Source organism: Hipposideros armiger, unplaced genomic scaffold (assembly GCF_001890085.2).
Source record: "Hipposideros armiger isolate ML-2016 unplaced genomic scaffold, ASM189008v1 scaffold_694, whole genome shotgun sequence".
Lineage (NCBI taxonomy): Eukaryota > Metazoa > Chordata > Mammalia > Chiroptera > Hipposideridae > Hipposideros > Hipposideros armiger.
Window position 1 is genome coordinate 553,499 of NW_017732044.1, and position 19,808 is coordinate 573,306.

Here is a 19,808-nt window from a genome sequence, read left to right on the forward strand (position 1 = left end):
CCCAGCTCCAGGTTGAGCTGTTGTTCAGCATCTTAGCTGTGGAGGGCAGTGTCACTGGCCCTCATATGTGGGATCCGAACCGGGACCCTCTGGCGTCCCAAGCCAGTTCTTAACCATCGCGCCACTCGGCCGGACCTGAAGTAGCATTTCATATGCTTCTTTACAATGAAGAGTTGTCACCTAGTTATAGAGACTCGTGTTCAGTAAACATGCAGTTTATTATAATAGCAAAGCTTACCCGGCCCCTGGGGTGCCTCTGGCCACAGCCAAGGCAGGCAGGTGAGCAGTTGAGTGTCCATGGTGCTCACCAGCTGCGGAGACAGCAGCCTAGGTTCCTTTACATTATACCCAGAATAAACAAGCACAAAAGAGCACAGTTTCATGCATGGAAGGTGCCGGGTGGCAGGCAGGACTGGAAAAGGTGTCTGTCTGGTGGAGGGCAGGACACTTCCCCACTCCCCTACTTTTCTAGTTCTGAGAGGTTCTTTTCAATATTTGGTCCATTTTACTGGTTTTATCTGCCATGTGTCATAATTTTAAAAACATCCCAATGGTTCTCTGTGTGTTTTAAGTGATTGTAGGATGTTCTTGTCTTCTGTGCAGGTCGTGGCCGCCCACCTACGGAACCATTGCCTGATGGGTGGATCATGACATTCCATAACTCCGGAGTCCCCGTGTACCTACACAGAGAGTCTCGGGTGGTCACCTGGTCCAGGCCGTACTTCTTGGGAACGGGAAGCATACGGGTAGGGGATGCATCAGTCATGAATTTAGTCTTGTAAGTTCACAGACCAAACATGCACGTCTGCACACATTGCATTGTAGCCAAGTTGAGGCCGGTGAAAGGCGTCGGATGTTCAGACCTTCAGGGCCATCCTTGTAATCTGTGTTGCAATTTCACTATCCACAGAAACATGACCCTCCGCTGAGTAGCATCCCCTGTCTGCATTACAAGAAAATGAAGGATAATGAGGAAAGGGAGCAAAACAATGAGCTCGCCCCTAGTGGGGAGGTGTCCCCTGTCAAGCCCCTCAGCCGATCTGCGGACCTGGAGTTTCCCCTGGAAGAGCCTGACTCCATGGGGGCTGACTCAGGGCCCCCGGATGAGAAGGACCCACTGGGAGCTGAGGCCACCCCTGGGGCCCTGGGGCAGGTGAAGGCCAAAGTCGAGGTGTGCAAAGACGAATCAGTTGGTAAGATTCTGGATGAACTCTCTTTCCCCTTTGCTGGCCAGGACTGTCTGCAGGGATGCCCCTGCATTTCACACCTTCCCAGGGTCCCTTTCCTTTTGCTGAATGCCATCTGTTCCTAGTTGTGTCTGTGAGGCTTGATTGCTGGGAATCTCTGTCCAAGTCCCACATGGCTGGAAAGGCTCTTCTCCCTGTTCTTAGGAGAACCTGTCTGGGTCCCAAGCTCCAGGCCCCTGCGCCTGGGCTCTATAGGGCCTGCAAGGCCAGTGCTGCCAGTGTAGACTGGTCTTCTCTAGTCACTTTTACGTTCATTGCTGAAGTCTCGCTTTCCTTCTTTAAGATTTTTATTGGGGAATTGGGGGAAGGGGAATAGACAAGTTGCTATCCTTTTGTTCTTCAGTCTAGTTGTGGAGGACGTTGCTTCGCTGGCCCAAGTTGGCACCATCATTGCGCTCTTCCCGGGTGAGGCAGATCAGTCACTGGCTTCTGGATGGCCGCTCACGCTGGCTGTTGGCTACACACGGTAGCCCATGGCAACCTACCTGCCGTCGCCGGTGACTCAAGGCAGCCCAGCTTCTGGTCGAGCTGTTGTTTAGCATCTTAGCCGTAGAGGGCAGTGTCACTGGCCCTCATATGTGGGATCTGAACCGGGGCACTCTGGCGTCCCAAGCCAGCTCTTAACCAACACGCGACTCAGCTGGCCCTCACTTTTTCAGTAGGATGTGTGTTTGGTGTTTTGATTTATCCTAATATACTCAAAGTGAGCTTTTTCAATCCACAGACTCAGTGTGGGGAAACTCTGCACTCTTCCGTGGACATTTCCTGCTTACCTGCAGTTGCTTTTTGGATGTGTGTTGGTGTTTCTCACTGTCTCTTCTGTGTCTTTTGGTTTAGTTGTACCCATTCAAGCCTTAGTTATCTCTTCAGTGGTGGCAAGCTATTTTAGCCAACCTGCGGAATCTTTTTCCAAGAGTACTTTGTGTTCTCATGATTTCTGATTGTCTGTATTGCTGCCTGGCTTGTCTCATAAATCTTGCATGTGAGGAACCCTAGAAGAGCTAAGGGGATGGGGCACTGTTGCTGAAGAAGGGGAGGTTGGCTTCTGGGTGGTGGGAAGGGCAAAGCGTTTCACTGGCCCCCCAGCCTCTCTGACGGATGGACCCTAGTCTCCCCTGAACTTGTCTGCCTGGTATTGTCTCCCTCCCCCATCCAAGTCGGCTTCCTCTGTCAATGTGTTGGGGCTTTTCTCAGGGACCTAGCTGGAAGGGAGCTCTCCCTTTAAGACTTTCACTTAATGGTTTATTTCTTCATACCATGAGTTATCCACACGTAACACCTGAATGTGTTCCTTTTTTCTAAAACACCTGCCTCCCACTTCTAAAGTCACTCTCTTGCAAGAGGTGACCACTGATGCTTATTTCCAGACTCACTTCTCTGCATTCATATGTAAAGAAATACATAGTTTCAGTTTATAATTAAGTAGGTACAAGTAAATTGTTTTGTAGCCTTTTGTTTTAACTGTATACATACCAGTCTTCCTACATGGAACCCCTCCCTCCACCTTCTGCTGGCACTGCTCTTAGGGCTGGGTGTGAGCCATGGCCGTTTCCGTCTTGGGGCTTATGCCTGAGTGGTGGGAGGCAGGCAGGAAACCAGGGAGGCCATGGGAACCTCTAAGCACGTCCTGGAGGAGTGGGGGGTAGTGGGTGCAACAGTAAAAGCAGGACGTCCCAGGGACCACTGAATGGTGGGGCAGAAGGGTGTGCTACGGAGGCGAGGCACCTGGGTGAGCCATGGGGCCAAGCCAGGGACCGAGGGGGTAGGTGTGATGAGTCCCAAGGCCTGAGCTGCCTAGGTGTGTTGGATGCAGAGGTGGCCAGGGTGGTTGGAGGGGAGGGAGCGAGGTGGGCAGTGGATGCATGGCTCCCCCTGACCGCTGTTGGCAGTCAGGTACTTGTTTTGATACAGGGAGAAAGGCCCTGAAGGCCATCTGATTTTTTTTTTTTTAAGCTTCCCTTTTTAAAAAAAAAATCCTACTTCTTGCTCCAAATAAACTAAAAGGACATCTCAGAAGTTTGTTCATAAGGGACCTGCCAGAATAATTTGAGTTGGCTGAGTGAAGGGAACCTAATTCTTCACTTTATTTGCCCTTCAAAATGAACAAGAAAAGGGCAGTGGGTATCGCATGGCAGGACCTGTTTGATGGGTAGCTCATTGCTGTCCAACTCACTGGGCAGAGGAAACATGACTCTTGCATTGAAAATTAGTAATTTGGTTCTCTGGTAAATCTTGTACAGATCTTGAGGAATTTCGGAACTACTTGGAGAAGCGTTTCGACTTTGAGCAAGTTACTGTGAAGAAATTCAGGACTTGGGCTGAGCGGCGGCAGTTCAACCGAGAAATGAAACGGAAACAGGCTGAGTCTGAGCGGCCCATTCTGCCGGCCAATCAGAAGCTCATCACTCTATCTGTGCAAGATGCACCCACAAAGAAAGGTGAGTTGGTGGTTGTAAATTGTAACATTGACAGACTGGTTATACTGTTATTTTTCATTTGATGCTTAAAATGTATACTTCGTGCTTGAGTTGTACTTAATTCAGGGCTTATGTTTACCAATGCAGAGGTCCGCCACATTTGCTGTGGTGAACCCCTCCTAATTCAGTGACTCATTAACTTGGATGGTGCCAGGTCCCAAGTGCTAGCTTGTGGTGGGTGCTCACACTGTTGCTGAGACCGTCCCTCTTGTCACAGAGTTTGTCATTAACCCCAATGGGAAATCCGAGGTCTGCATCCTGCACGAGTACATGCAGCGCGTCCTCAAGGTCCGCCCCGTTTATAATTTCTTTGAATGTGGTAAGTTTGACCTTCTGCATCTCAGTCCTAAAGTTACACGCCTCACTTGAGTCATGGATGGGGAGTCGGAAGCTGGCCGTTAGCCCCACTTAGCTGGGATAGAAATGAAAAGGGGAGAGCAAGGAGAAGCATGTTGCAGAGAGGCAGTTCATTTGTGTCCCTTCTAAGGATCTGTGCCTCTGCTGCTGCTTCCTTTGTCTACACTTCCCCCTCCCCCACCTTCCTTTTGTCGCTTGCTCTGAGGATAGCCTCCCCACTGTCTTCAGGCGCCCCCAGGTGGATGAAGGGGCTTTAGGCCTGCACTTCCCACCAGCTATCGCTCATCCAACCATCTTCATCACAACTTTGTGAAAACCAGTTTGTTTTCCTCTTGGAAGCCAAAATCTAGGAGTTACTCATTTTTTTCATGTTGTTTCTTTGGCTCACTACATCTGTGCTGCCCCTTTCCTCAGTTCTCTGCCCATCTTTTACAGACCTTCGTCCCCGTCCTGGTGGCTCTGCCTCTGGCCTCTTGTTTCCCCTCCAGCTCACTATCTCACAGTCCTGTTTCCTACCATTTTCCTGGTGTGCTGTTTGCTTGCTGACCATTCCTCAGCCTCATCTCAATGCCTCAGGGAGCCCCTAGGTCTCTGCCTCCAGCAGCAGCCCTGACACCACTTTATCTTGGTGTGAGCAGATTGTGCGCGCGCGCGCGTGCGCGCGTGCGCGTGCGCGTGTGTGTACGTGTGTATGTATGTATGCATGCATGCTTTTAATGTCTTGGCAAGTGTGTTTTAAAACAGTAATTTTAATTTTAAGAGAACCCAAGTGAGCCTTTTGGTGCCTCGGTGACTATTGATGGTGTGACCTATGGATCTGGAACTGCAAGCAGCAAAAAACTTGCGAAGAATAAAGCTGGTAATGTGCTTGCTTGGCTGGGGAGGGCTGAGCAGCAGCCCAAGTGGGAGGGGTATGGGTGGGGCAAATCCATTTTATTTAAGTAGTCATCTACTTTGACTTTATAAAATTATATGTTCAATGGAAAAGATTCAAATACAGAAAGAAAAACGTGAGAAATAAAAATAGAAGATCCCTTTTCTACTCAGGGGCAGTTGAGCTGTCGTCTCCCACCTTTGTCCCCACTGCTCACCGAGCTGACAGGGCTCTGCTGGGCACTTGTTTTAGAGTGGGTTTGTATTTAAACTGAGCAAAATGTGTGCATGCTAGGAGATGAAAAACAGGTGGGTCAGCATGCTGTTGGCATTCTCTTTGAGTGATTTTGACATTTGCAAGGATGATTTCCTGAGTCCTTCAAATTCCAAGTTTGGGACTGCCACTCATTGAACAACACAGTACGGCAGTAGATCGTGGGAAAGCTTATGTTTTTTTGGTTAAAATCCATTGCTCTTTTTGACCATGTACGTGCTGTTTGCTTTCGTGCCCAGCACTAGTAGTCATTGGCATTCTTTTCTAGAAGCCATTTGCCCCAGTGTCAGGGCTATTTGGCCTCTTCTTGGAGTGGACCACATTGCAGAGTGGCTTTGGGTGCACCCCAGGCCCTGGCACCCATAGGTCGATGATTGAGGTTTCTGTCATTCCCATATTGTCTTCCTGAGCAGCGCCGCCCTTCACAGAGTGTGAAGTGTGTCAGTTTTATCACAGTCTCACAAGGTCTCGGGTCAGTGAAAGTATTTTTGCTCATGAGACTCAGAATTTCCATCCGTGATGCTTTATTTTATGTTGTATGCTGAGGACAATTGAAACAGTACATTACTGTCTGTCCTTCCTCTGTGAGGCTGTGCTGGACTCACACATTTGGCCCCATTCTCCAAGAAGGCCTGCTGTCTAATTTTGAGAAATTCTGCCAAAAGAAAGACTTTTTTGGCTCAACAGACTGGGTGTTACCAAGGTCATGGAGCAGATAACCCTCAGCGTCTGGCCCAGCATTGGGGTTGAGACATCCTGGTGGCAGGGCCCTGCTGTACTACTCCCCACATGCAGGGATCCGCTTCTGACCAGGCCCCAGCTGCTCTCTAGACACCTGCACTCAGATGTTTTGCTAGCACTACAACCCTACAGGGTTAGACTGTTGCACATACCCCTCCCTCCTCTCCCATTGCCCCACTTCCCCAACCCAGTGGCAAGTAGCAGCCCTGCTCATTCAGGCGCCTGTGCTCTGTCCTGCAGACGCTTTCTCCAGAGGACCATTCTGTGTGGCTGCCTCTCCCTGCCACACTCCAGTAGCCTGCTCAGCCTGTAGTCCTCCCTACTTGGCCCAGGTTCTGCTGAGCCATTTGCCCCCACATCACCAACAGGATTCCTCTGGTACACAGATCTCTCCCTCACCTGCTACAAGTGTCTCAGGGCAAGTGTTCCCAGCACTGCCTTCATTCCTCAGGCTGTACTTTTTTTTGTCTGCTGTCGCTGCCTCTAAAGTGCTGCTGCTCCCTGGGGCCTTTGCTCCCCTCTGAGCTGTGGAGACCTTGGCCTTCCCTGCACAGGAGCCAGTGTGCAGCTTGCTCTGGAGTTGGGAAGCAGGCTGGATCCAAGCCCTCATTCTCAAGGATTTTCTTTTCCTAGCCCGAGCTACGTTGGAAATCCTCATCCCTGACTTTGTTAAACAGACCTCTGAGGAGAAACCCAAAGACAGTGAAGAGCTCGAGGTGAGTGTCATGATTCTGCCCTATTCTGAGCTGTTGATCTGATTCTATGGTTATTTGTAGAAAGGGCTTCTTAAATCTGAAGAAAGCATTTTTTTTTTTTTTTTAAGATTTTATTGGGGAAGGGGAACTGCCAAGTTGTCCTTCAGTCTGAGTTATGGAGGGCGCAGCTAGCTCAGCTCCAAGTCCAGTTGCCATCTGGCTGCCCGTTGGCAGCTCGTGGCCCCTCAGCTCAAGGTGCCGTGTTCAATCTTAGCTGCGGGTGGGCATAGCCCACCATCCTATGTGGGAGTCGAACCAGTGGCCTTGTTAGGAGCATGTGCTCTCACCAGCTGAGCAATCCTGCCACCTGTTGGCAGCTCAGAGGCAGCTCAGCTTGGGAGTAGCTCACTGGCCCATGTGGGAATTGAACCGGTGACCTTGTTGCTCAGAGCTTGCACTCTTAACCAACTGAGCCATTCGGCCGGCCCCAAGAATGCATTTTTTATAACAGCTTTATTGATATGTAATTTATATACCATAAATTTTATCCTTCTATACAGTTCAGTGGATTTTTGCATATTCAGAGTTGTACAACCATCATGGCAATCTAAGAATATCGTTAACATTCCAAAAAGAATACTCCATACCTATTAGCAATCACTTCTAAATCTCCCCATTTCCTAGCCCCTCAACACCGGGCAACCACTGATCTACTTGCTATCTCTGGATTTGCCAATTCTGGACATTCTGTAGAAATGGAATCACATGACATGTGATCCTTTGTTTACTAGCTTCTTTCACTTAGCATGCTGTGTTAGCTGTGGGTTTTATTAGATTGAGGATGTTTCCTACTACTCGTGGTTTGCTAAGAATTTTTCCCAGGAATGGATGTTGGATTTTCTCAAAGGGTTTTTTTGCTTCTATTGAAATGATCATGTGGTTTTTGTCTTTTACTTTACTAATATGGTGATATATTACATTGATTTTTGAACATTAAACCTACCTTGTATTCCTGGGATAAATCTCACTTGGTCACAGTGTATAATCATTTTTATATGTTGCTGGATTTGGTTTGCTAGTATTTTGTTAAGGACTTTTATAGCTATATTTATTTATAAGGGATACTGATCTGTAGTTTTCTTGGTTTTGTTTGGTGTTGGTATCGGGGTAATACTGGCCTCAAAGAATTAGAAAGTGTTTCTTCTTCTTCCATTGTGTGGAATAGTTTGTAAAGGGTTGTTACTAATTTTTTAAACATTTTGATAGAATTCATCAGTGAAACCATCTGGGCCTAGACTTTTCTTTGAAGTTATTTAATTACTAATTCAATCTTTTTACTTGTTATACATCTATTCAGATTTTCTGTTTCTTCTTGAACCAGTTTGGGGACTTGGTGTCTTTCTAGGAATTTTCTCATGTGATCTCGGTTATTCATTGGCATACATTTGTTCATAGTATTCCCTTAGATTCTTTTTATTTTTATAAGGTTGTGGTGTCCCTGCTTTAATGCCTGATTTTAGCAGCTTGAGTTTTGTTTTTCTCTTTGTCAGTCTAAAGATTTGTCAGTGTTGTCGATCTTTTCAAACTTCCAACTTCTGGCTTATTTTGTTGACTTTTCCTATTGGTGTTTTATTTTCTATTTTGTTTATTTCTGCTCTAGCATTTATTATTTCCTTTATTCTGCCAGATTGGGTTTAAATTGTTCTCTTATAATGTCTTAAGATTAGGGAATTGATTTGAGTTTTGTTTTTTTTTTAAAGATTTTTATTGGGGAATTGGGGGGATGGGAACAGCACTGGTGAGTTGGGGGAAGGGGAACAGACAAGTTGTTGTCATTTTGTTCTTCAGTCTAGTTGTGGAGGATGTTGCTTCACTGGCCCAAGTTGGCACCATCATTGCGCTCTTCCCGGGTGAGGCAGATCAGTCGCTGGCTTAACAGCCACTCACTGTGGCTGCTGGCCGCTCACGCTGGCTGCTGGCTACACACGGCAGCCCATGGCAACCCACGGCAGCCCATGGCAACCCACTGCAGCAGGGGCTGCAGCCTACACTGTCGCCGGCAACTCACGGCTGCCCAGCTCCAGGTTGAGCTGTTGTTCAGCATCTTAGCTGTGGAGGGCAGTGTCACTGGCCCTCACATGTGGAATCCGAACCGGGGCCCTCTGGCGTCCCAAGCCAGTTCTTAGCCATTGCGCCACTCGGCCGGCCCTTGAGTTTTTCTTTTTAAATATGGAATTTACAGCTATACTTTTCTTTCTATGTACTACTTTAACTGCATGTTTTTTCTGTTTCCATTCATCTCAAAGTATTTTTCTGATTTCCCTTCTGATTTCTTCTTTGAACCATTGGTTATTTTAGGAGAGTTTACTTTTCATGTATTTGTGAATTTTCCAAATTTCCTTTAGTTATTGATTTTTAACTTAACTCCGTTGTGGCTCAAAAACATAGTTTGTATGATTTCAGTCAATCCTTTTTAAAATCTATTGAGGCTTGTTTTGTGACCTAATATATGGCTTGTCCTGGAGAATGTCCCATGTGCAGTTGAGAAGAATGTATATTGTCCTGTTACTGGATGGAGTGAAACAGATGTCTTTTAGATCTAGTTGGTTAGGTGGTGTTTATTGTTTTTTTTCCTTGTTGGTCTTCTCCCTCGTTCTTCTATCCATTATTGAAAGTGAGGTATTGAAGTCTCCAACTCTTATTGTTGAATTGTTTATTTCTCCCTTCAATTCTGTCAGTTTTTGCTTTGTATATTTTGGCACTATTGTTAGGTGCATATATGTTTGTGATATTAGATATAATAAAAAGTACGTTTGGCTGGCCGAGTGGCTCAGTTGGTTAAGAACTCCCGCAAGAGTGCAAGCTCTGAGCAACAGGGTCACCGGTTCGATTCCCGACCCGAGCTGAGCTGCTGCTGAGTTGCCAAGAGGTGGCAGGATGGCTCAGCTAAAAAAAAAGTATGTTTGGTCCTTGTCCTTGGTTCCCTGGGGCAGAGCTTCTAATGTAATATAATAAGTTGTTATTTGTTTTTTGTTCCCAATTCTTGAAATAGCTCCAGGTTGACAAAGGTGAATCGAATGTCTTTTGTTCCCGTTTCAACCATGTTAATAAAGTGACTTTTGGAAAGCTCCTAAGGATGTGGGGGCTGGTTGTCAGGGAACCTACTTTCTAATTAAAGGGTTGGAACTTGCAGCCCCACTCTTCATTCCACCCCCAGTGTCCAGGGATGGGGAGAAGGGGTGTGTTAATTACTAATGGCCACTGATGTAATCACTTGTGCCTATGTAGTGAAGCCTCCATAAAAAACCCAAACCAGAGGTGTTCAGGAGCTTCTGAATTGGTGAACATGTGGAGATTGGGGGAGAGTGGTGTACTTGAGGAGGGCATGGAAGCTCCGTGCCCCTCCCCTTGTACTTTTTCCTATGCGTTTCTTCCATCTGGTTGTTCCTGAGTTATATGCTTTTGTAATAAACCAATGATCTAGTAAGTAAACTGTTTTCTTGAGTTCTGTTAGCTGTTTTAGCAAGTTATTTAACCTGAGGAGGGGTTTGTGGGACCCTCCAGTAGACAGCTGCTTGGTCAGAAGCACAGATGACAACCTGGATTTGTGATTAGCATCTAACATGGCGGTGGCTGTTTTGTGGAATTGAGCCCTTAATCCGTGGGGTCTACTCTAACTCATGGCAGTTAGTGTCAGAATTGCTTGGTGGGGAAAACCCCACACATTTGGTTTCAGAAATGTTGAGAGTAGAAATAATTTTTATTTAATGCTTGTAATAGTTATGTCATATTGATGGGTGGACCCTTTTGTAATTATTATATAAAGCATCCTTCTTTATTACTAGTAACAGTTTTTGTCTTAGAGTCAGTTTTGTCTGATATAGCTACTCTTGTTCTCTCTTAATTTTTGTTCCTGTGGTGTATCTTTTTATCCTTTTACTTTTAACCTATTTGTGTCTTTGAATCTAAACTATGTCTCTTCTATATAGCATAAGTTGAATTTTGTTTTTCTGTCAATCTCTGCCTTTTGATCAGAGGGCTTAGTCAATTTAAATTTAATGCACATACTGAAAAGGTAAAATTTATGTATGCCATTATGCTATTTGTTTTCTGTTTTATGTCTTTTTTGTTCCTCGGGTCCTCCATTACGGCCTTCTTTGTGTTAAATAGATACTTTCTAATGTACCATTTTATTCATGTGTTTCTTTAACTTTTTTTTTTTTTTAAATTTTCTCAGTGGTTGTCCTAGGGAGTACCAGTAACACCTAAACTGAAAACAGTCTAGTTTGTATTAATACCAACTAATTTCAGTTGTATACAAAACTTTGCTCCTAAATAGTTCTGTTTACCCCCACCTTCATGCTGTCATTGTCACAAATTACATCTTTATATTTTCTGTGTCCATCAGCATAGATTTATAATTATTGTTCTATGTAGTTGTCTTTTAACTCAGGAGGAAAAAGAAGTTACAAACAAAATACATTTATATTGTCTTTTATTTACTGATGTAGTTTCCTTTACCTTTTGTAGCCAATTTATTGTATGGATTCAAGTTATGGTCTGTAATGTCCTTTTATTTCAGCCTGAAGGCTTTTTAGTGTTTCTTGGAGGGCAGGTCTACTAGCAGTGGATTTTCACAGTTTTTGTTTATCTGAGAATGTCTTCATTTCTCCTTCATTTTGAAGCATAGTTTTGCTGGATATAGAATTTTTGGTTGACATTCTTTTCCTTCATAATGGGAATGTTTGATCCTACTGCTTTCTGGCTTCTATAAGGAATGAGAATTCAGCTATTAATCTTGCTAAGGATCATTTTACTGATGAGTTGCTTCTCAACTCAAAAAGTTGCTTTTGAGATTCTCTTTGCTTTTGACCTTAGAGATGTCTAGATTTGGATTTTTTTGAGTTTATTCTTTTTGGAGTTTATTGAAATTCTTTGATATGTAGATTGTTTTTTATCTTTGGGAAGTTTCAGCCATTATTTCCACAGATATTCTATTTGCCCTCCTGTTTCTCTCTTTTCTTTCTGGGACTCCTATTATGTGTAAATTAGTACACTTGATGGCATACCACATGTTTGAGGCTTTATTATTTTTTTATGTTCTTCAGACTGGATATTTTCTTTTTTCTTTTTTTTTTTCCTTTTAATTGGGAAATTGGGGGAGGGGAGCAGTGTTGGGGAATTGGGAAGGGGGACCAGCCAAGTTGTTTTTCAGTCTTAGTTGTGGAGGGCGCCAGGTGCCATCTGGCTGCCCATCGGCAGCTCATGGCCTCTAAGCTCAAGGTGCTGTGTTCAATCTTAGTTGTGGGTGGGCGTAGCCACCATCCCATGCAGGAGTCAAACTGTCAGCCGTGTTGTTAGGAGAGCATGCCCTATCCACTGAGCCATCCAGGTAGCAGCTCAGCTTAAGGTGCCGAGTTCAGTCTTAGTTGTGGGTGGGCATAGCCCACCATTCAAACCTGCAGCCTTGTTAGGAGCACGTGTTCTCACCAGCTGAGCCTGTTGGCAGCTCAGCGACAGCTCAGTTCAGATGCAGTGTCACTGGCCCATGTGGGATCGAACCAGCGGCCCTTTTGCTCAGGGCTTGCGCTCTTAAGCTAACTCTTAACCAACTGAGCCACTTGGCCGGCTCCAGACTGGAGACTGGTTATTTTCAATTGGTCTATTTTCAAGTTTGCTGATCTGACTGCTCAAATCTGCTGTTGAACCCCTTATGAAATTTTCATAATTTCTGTCTTGATATTCTTGATTTGGTGAAATATTGTTCTTGTACTTCCCTTTAATTCTTTAGACGTGTTTTCTGTTTGTCTTTGTTTTTTGTTTTTTTTTGGTTCTTGGAGCTTATTTATTATAGCTGATTCAGTCTTTGTCTTGTAAGTCCATCTTCCTCATGGTTTGTAGTGACGGCTGCTTCCCTACCCCATGTATGGCCTATACATTTCTGTTTCTTTTCACATCTTATAATTTTTTGTTGTTATTGAAACTCAAGACATTTTAAATAATACATGTGAAAACTGTGGATATCAGATTCCCTCCCCTTCTCAGGATTTGTTATTTTTGCTATTTGTTTTTGCTATCTGTTTAGTGACTTTTTAGTTTGCTAGGACTGGTGTAACGAAGTATCACAGTCTGAGTGGCTTAAACAACAGAAACTTATGCATCACAGTTCTGGAGGCTAGATGTCTAAAATCAAGATGTCAGCAATGTTGGTTCCTTTTGGGGGCTGTGAAGGAAGGAACTTTTCTAGGCCTTTCTCCTAGATTTGGCGAAGATTGTCTTCATTATTCACATGGCTTTCTCCTTGTATGTGTGTTTGTTTCCAAATTTCCTTTTTATAAGGACACTAGTTATATTGGATTACAGCCCACCCTAATGACTTCATTTTAACTTGATTACCTTTATAAAGACCCTGTCTTCAAATAAGGTCACATTCTAAGGTACTGGAGGTTAGGACTTCTACATGTGAATTTTTTGGCGGGGATGCAATTCAACCAATAACCGTGACTTTAATAGACTAATTCTGAAGTTCAGGTCATAGATTTCCTGATCTGAATCAGCAAGTCATCTAGTGCCACCTTGTGTGGGTTCACCTTCAGTGCTCCAGTAATTGAGAACGCTGCCTTAGTCTTTGTTTCCCACTTGTATATAAAGCTTCTGAGTCAACTAGGGGTGAGTAATTAGGGCCTTCTCAGGTCTCTCCTGGGAATCCACATGGCCGTGTAGGTCCCAAGACACATTGGAGATTTTCAAAGCCCCACTATGGGCATCCCATTCTCCAGCTTTTCCTTTTATGGTTTTTGACCTGCCTCTTGCTTGCAAGCTGGTATCCCAGCTTCAGGCAACTACAGTATGAAACAGTTGCCACTGATTATTTTTGACAAATCCTGGGGAATAGATTGTTTTCACTGAGTGAACTATGAATTGGGTCAAGTGAAGACAAGTCCTACAATAGGGCTTGTCCATGGAGTTGTAAAATAGGTTAAATAGTGACAGTTCTCTGGTTGGGATATTGGGGTCCTGTTCTGCCTTCTGGCTGTAAAGCTGCTGCTCCCCAAGGCTACCATGGAGCTGGGAAGGGGAGATAGGAATGAGTTGTGTTAAAACATTACAAAGTCTCGTTCTTAACAAGAGTCAGTCGTTTTTCTTGAATAAATACTCCTCAGATTGTTATCTTTTAATTTCCAGAATTCTGAAAAAGTTCAGGACAATTTTTGACAGTGCTCTTGATACTTTTATAGAGGAGCAAACTTTGGAGGTCCTTATTCTGCCACTCCAGAAGTGCTTTAGGATGTATTTTTAAAAATTTAAAATCTTTGTCTAGTAAGTCCATCTTCCTCAGGAACGGTTTGTTGTGACTGCTTGAATCTTTTTGGACTGATACTGTTACAAAATATGGTAAAATTCCCATGGCAGTGTTAACTTGCACTCAAGTTCTAATGTTTTCTATGGTTATTGTCATGGATGGGCCACAGATAGATCACAGACCCCACTATCAGCAGACAGTTTCCAAAGAACTTCAGCTTTATTTCTGAATGACCCAGCTGTGGAAAGATGGCACTCAGGGTTGCTTCCAAGGCATGTTGGAGAACACCTTGCCTTGACCCCCTACATGTATCCCAGCCAAACTCTTAGGATGGGTTGTTGCAGTTGATTGTGCCTAGGCTATATAAGATTCACTCCACCATTCTTTCTAAGAGGCAGCCCTCCCCATCCTTTGATATGGAGTAGCAGAAATATGAAGCAGTGACTGTGGTTCTGGTGCTGGGAAATGGTCTGTACCCGGGCAGGCAGGGATGATTGCCTCTGGCAGCCTTTCGGGATGATGGGACATTGCTTCGATGCAATAATTGATCTAAGCAGGCTGTGCTGTTGGCCCCTATGGGAGGTCTCACCTGTTTGAGCTTGTAGGACCCATATCCTGCTTGCCTGTGATTGTTATTGTGGTAAAGTTTACAATAATTCAAGTAGATTAAGATAGATTTCAGAAATTTTGACATGTTGAGATAATTGAAATTTCTCCAGGGTTGGTAGAGTGAGGGTTGGGAATGCCTTGTTTCAAGGTAACATCTAAGAGAGGCTTTACATAGTATGGTGGCCTTAGCGATACCAGCATCTTACTTGGTTGGTTGCTGAATGAATAAACAGTTCGGTCTATTTTTCAATCAATCTGAAAGTCCCTGTGTTTGCTCTTCCTTTTGTTTACTTTTGTGTTTGGCATCCTGTAGTTCCCTCAGCTGGAGCTGCCCAGTTTTCACTCTGACCGGCACGGGGACCCAGGGCCCAGGAATGTCCATGGCTCCTCCAGCCTCAGCAGGATATTTGTGTTTCTGCTAGATTGATAATCCCCACGTATGTATAACAGGTGCTTCCTGTAGCTCCGGTTCCCTGTTCTGCCTCAGTTGCCCTTTGCAGTCCCACTGCCGGCATGTGGCCTCCTCATGTGTGGCCATGCTGTGGGGCAGCAGCTTACCCCAGGCTGCACCATCAAATCTGTCACTGCCTCATACTTTGTGTTGGGAGGCTGGTTAGCTAAACAGAACCTCTTCTCTGTTGTAGGCACATGGTATTGATGATGACCAGCTGGTGGTCTTTGTGTTCAATTGTTCTGTTGTCCACCATTCCTTCTGCCCTTCAGTCTTTAACTTACAGGATTGTTATGGCCTTGGCATCATCCCTAGAGCGTTTCACATCACGGCCTCTGGTGAGGTGTCTGCGTGGAAGAGACTGCAGGTTTCTGGAAGTTGTGCTCAGGCAGAGCCGTGCGTGATGTGTACCCTTGGTGTTCCCTTTCTTCCACAGACAGCAAGATGACATACGTGGTCGGTAATACACCCAGTAGGATTTAGGTTCTCACCACGTACTCTGGGGCTCTTCTGGGGGATCTTTCTAGAAGAAAGTGAGGGATCTTTCTAGAAATCATATCAGAAAGTAGCCTGTAAAAGAGGAGGTTTCCCCAGGTGGAGAAGGGCACATGGGAGGATTGCCATGTGGATAGCATGAACTAGGCTTGGAAATCCCAGTTGAAAGTTCCCCTTGTATATACAAGGGGCTTTCCATGTCAGTTCTCCAGTTCTGACACCAGCTGGGTTTCCACAACTCAGCTCAATTCTGACGATTCCTGCAACAAGAGCTATGTGGAGTTGGATGAGATCCCACAGGTAAAAGGGCCCATAAGACTGCCTCCCCTTCAGATGCCAGCCACAAATGGCTTGCTGCCAGGCTACCCACACTCTGCCGGGTCAACTACAAGTTCAAAAGTTCCCATGACCAGGTTTGATAATTTGCTAGAATGACTCCCAGAACTCTAGAAAAACACCTTACGTTTACTGGTTTATTATAAAGGATACAAAAGTACAGCCAGAAGAGGTTGACTTAAGTTGAGGTCCAGAAGTGTCCTGAGCACGGGAGTCTGTCTCCATACAGTTGGGATGCACTACCTTCCTGGCACATGGATGTGTTCACCAGTGGAAGCTCCATAAACCTTGTTCCAGAATTTTATAACCCAGTGTCCAGTCTCCCTCTCCTAGGAGGGAGTTTGGTCCTCCTGGTCACCAGGAGGCTCTCTCTGAGCCACCTCCTTAGCATAAACTCAGGTGGTGGTCCAAAGGGGCTCATTTTTAATTACAAAAGATACTCCTGTGACTCAGGAAATTCTAAGGGGTTTAGGAGCTTCCTTCCTGGAACTTGACACAGTGGCCAAATATGTGCTCCAGTGCTCTTGAGAGGTTTTTTTTTTTTCCACACTTCTAATTTAATTGTATATGTGTGCACACCTCCACGTTTTGTGTTTTTTTCCCTCGTTTTCAAGTTTGTCAGAAGATAAAGCAGCTTTCCAGTCAGGTTGGGGGTTGGAGCAGCACATGTGTGACAAGAACACCCTTCTCTTGCTTCTAAAAAGTTGGCCTGAACCTGGCCATTTCTGTCTGTCCCATTCTCATGCATGGCTCAGTGGTGGAGGGGGCCCCTCTTCCCTGTGGTGTCCCTGTGGAGGTGTGGCAACAGAGCCACCATGTGCTGTACAGGGTGCAGTTTCTTAGCTCGGGCGCTGTCGGGGCAGCATCTGCTGCTTGTTTGGACTTCGGCTGTGAGGGCCCTGGTGCTTCGGGAGCTCTTGCTGCAGGCTCTGTCTGCGAGCTGCGGTGGCACAAGGTCCACGTATGAGATGGCACAGGTACAGAATACAAGAGCTGCCTCGGGAAGGAAGCAGAGGCTCAGGACAAAGCACCTTTGGTGTTGATTAAAAAGGGAAAACAGATGACCAGAACAGTCACCGTTTCCTGTTAAAGGCCTGGAGTGATTTCTTGGTATTTTATTGCTTTTTAGGTAGCTATGGGTTCGTTGGTGCACAGATATACTAGAACTTAGGCATTAGTGACCAGTTTTTTTAAATTTATTTTTTAATTTACATAGAGTTAAATTTGCTCTTTGTAGAGTTCTGTGAGTTTTGCCATGTAACCAATAGCAGAATCAAGACAAACCATTTTCAAATGGTCTGTCCCTTCCAATTCTCCCAAACTATCTCTTTATAGTCAAAACTGCCCCCACTTGTATCCCCATGTAGACACTTAACTGTCCCTACAGATTAGTCAGTTCCAGGATGTCCTATCAGTGGAGTCACAGGATAGGCAGCCTTTGAACAAGGCTCCAACTGCCCGTAATGCATGTGGGATCATCTGTGCTTGTGCCTGTGTTGATGGCCGAGTAGTGCTCACCACAGTACTGCGTGGGTGTGCTGTCCTAACTTGAGGGATGTTGGGTACCTTCCCAGTTTGGGGTGATTAGCAATAGGCTGCTATGAGGCTGTCCAGATTTCCATGTGAGCATTGGTAACCACCTAGGATGGGCTTGCTGGGCCGTATGGTAGGTGCATATTTAACTGGAATTACCTTTGCACCTTTGTCAAGAGCGAGATGATCGTACATGTGTGGGTCTGTGTCTGGACTCTGTTCTGTCCATTGGTCTGTATGTCCTTTCACCAATTCAACACTGTCTTGATAACTTGAAGTGTTGAAATCAGTGTGAATTCTCCAACTTTGCTTTTCTTTTTCAGAGATACTTTGGTTATTGTATTGGGTTGTCGGAAAAGTCATGATGCATTTTTGCAACAAAAAAACATAGAAAAATACGTCGTGACTTTTCCGACAACCCAATAGTTCCTTTACTTTTCCATATAGAATTTAGAAACATCATGTCAATATCTACAAAAAACTCTACTGGGATTTTGATTGAAATTATCTTAATTTGTAGATAAATTTGGAGAGAATTGATATCCTACCAATATTGAGTCTTCTAATAGGTAAACTGAGTACATATCTCCATTTATTGGGGTCTTTGATGTCTTTCATTGGTGTTTGGTCATTTTCAGCACGCAGATCCTGCACATATTTTATTAGATTTAGACTTACGTATTTCATGTGTTTTCGTGCTGTTGTGCGTAGTACTTTAGTTTCAATTCTGACTTGACTGTATACAGAGATACAGTTTATTGTTTGTATATTGACTCTGTGAAACTCATTTATTCTAGTAGTTTTTCTATAGATTTCTTTGGAAATTCTATGTACAGGATCAGGTTGGCTGTGATTCAAGACGGTTGGACTTTTTCCTTTCTACTCCAGATACCTTTTATTTCTTTCTCTTGCTTTACTGTTCTGGCTAGAACCCTGGGTAGCCAGGGTTCAATGCTGAGTAGCAGTAGGGAGTGTGGACGTCCTTGCCTTGTTCCTGATCGTACTGGGGAAGCATCCGGCCTCTTGCCCCTAGAGTGGTGTTAGCTGTTAGGTCATTTTATCAGGCTGAGAAAAGTCTTTTCTATTCCTTCTTTTTTGAGTGGTTTTTTTAATCATGAAAGGGTGTTGGATTTTGTCCAATTCCCTTTCTGTATCAACATTATCATAAGGTTTATCTTGTTGGTTAATATAGTGAATTATGTTGATTTATTTATGATTATTTTTTGTCTTCCATTCTTTTATTTATTGTATATCTGCAGATGTGTTTTATGTACAATACTTGGTTCCATCAAAGAATCATACGAAGGCATTCTATTGGTAATCTTCCCCAAAATAGATTCGGATAAAATAGATTTTTGTGCACTTCATGGATTATCGAAACTTGAGAGTTTGTTGCTGATTTCTGTTTGAGGCCATACAATTAAAAATATACATAAACTGGGTTAAGGCAATAAAAGAGGGCCTGAGCTGACAGCTCCTGGGCCGGAAGGCGTGGGCTCCAGAGCAACAGAGCCGACACCGCCAGCCTCAGGTGGCTGGCTCCAACCAGCACCATCTTGCGGGCTTGCTGATTTTTTGTTTTTTTTTTAAGATTTTATTGGGCAATTAAGGAAGGGGAACAGCCAAGTTGTCCTTCAGTCTTAGTTGTGGAGGGCGTGGTTAGCTTAGCTCCAAGTCCAGTCGCCATCCGCCATCCGTGGGCTGATTTATTTTTTCAAATGCATTCCTGGGATAGATTCTTGGGCGTGACATATATTCCTTTTTATGTGTTAATGGTTTCAATTTACAAATACTGTTTAGGATTTTTACGCCTGGTTTGTGAGGGCTTTTAGTTTGTAGTTTTCTTGTATTTTCTTGGTCTGGGTACTGCTAGTGTCAAAGTGAGTTGGCAGTTGTCCCTCCTCTTGAGATTAAAAAAAATAAGTCTGTAGAATCAGTGTTAGTTCTTCCTTAAATGTTTGGTAGTGGTCATTAATGAAGCTACCTGCACTTGGAATTTTCTTTGTGGAAACGTTTTTAACTACAAATTCAATTTATTGAATAGAATAGGGCAATTCAGATAGTTTGCGTTTTTTTAGGAACTGGTCTGTTTTACCTGAATGTTTGAATTTATGGGTGTTGGGCTGTCTGTGGTTTTCCCTCATGGTCCTTCACAGTCTGTCCAGTACTAATCACCTCGGCTGTCCTGTATGTTCTCAGTGGGTCACTCCTGCCCTTTGCCTGTGCTCTCTTGAGCTGGAGTCCCCACACTCCCCTGGCAGGTTAACCATCAACAACATGTAGCCACTTGATGCAGGTGATTGTGGTTTGGGCCTTTGCCAGAGAGAGAGGGAGGGGGAGGGGAACAAACCCTGAGTGTAGTAACTTTCTCATCTCCATGGGTTAAATAGCCTCATCGTGGATGACTTCCAGCTGCC

The 19,808-nt window shown here is 44.6% G+C and overlaps 1 protein-coding gene across 3 annotated transcripts in view; it reads left to right on the forward strand.

The window, feature by feature from the left end:
- DGCR8 (DGCR8 microprocessor complex subunit) overlaps positions 1-19,808 on the forward strand; it is a 37,191-nt gene that overhangs the window by 9,176 nt on the left and 8,207 nt on the right. For 2 of the 3 annotated variants that reach the window (XM_019626910.1, XM_019626909.1), the window contains 6 exons: positions 604-746; positions 911-1,193; positions 3,488-3,685; positions 3,942-4,043; positions 4,842-4,940; positions 6,603-6,685. In XM_019626910.1, coding sequence (XP_019482455.1) covers positions 604-746; positions 911-1,193; positions 3,488-3,685; positions 3,942-4,043; positions 4,842-4,940; positions 6,603-6,685 — 908 coding nt within the window. The remainder of the gene's footprint in view (positions 1-603; positions 747-910; positions 1,194-3,487; positions 3,686-3,941; positions 4,044-4,841; positions 4,941-6,602; positions 6,686-19,808) is intronic. The other variant, XM_019626911.1, reaches the window with a different exon arrangement.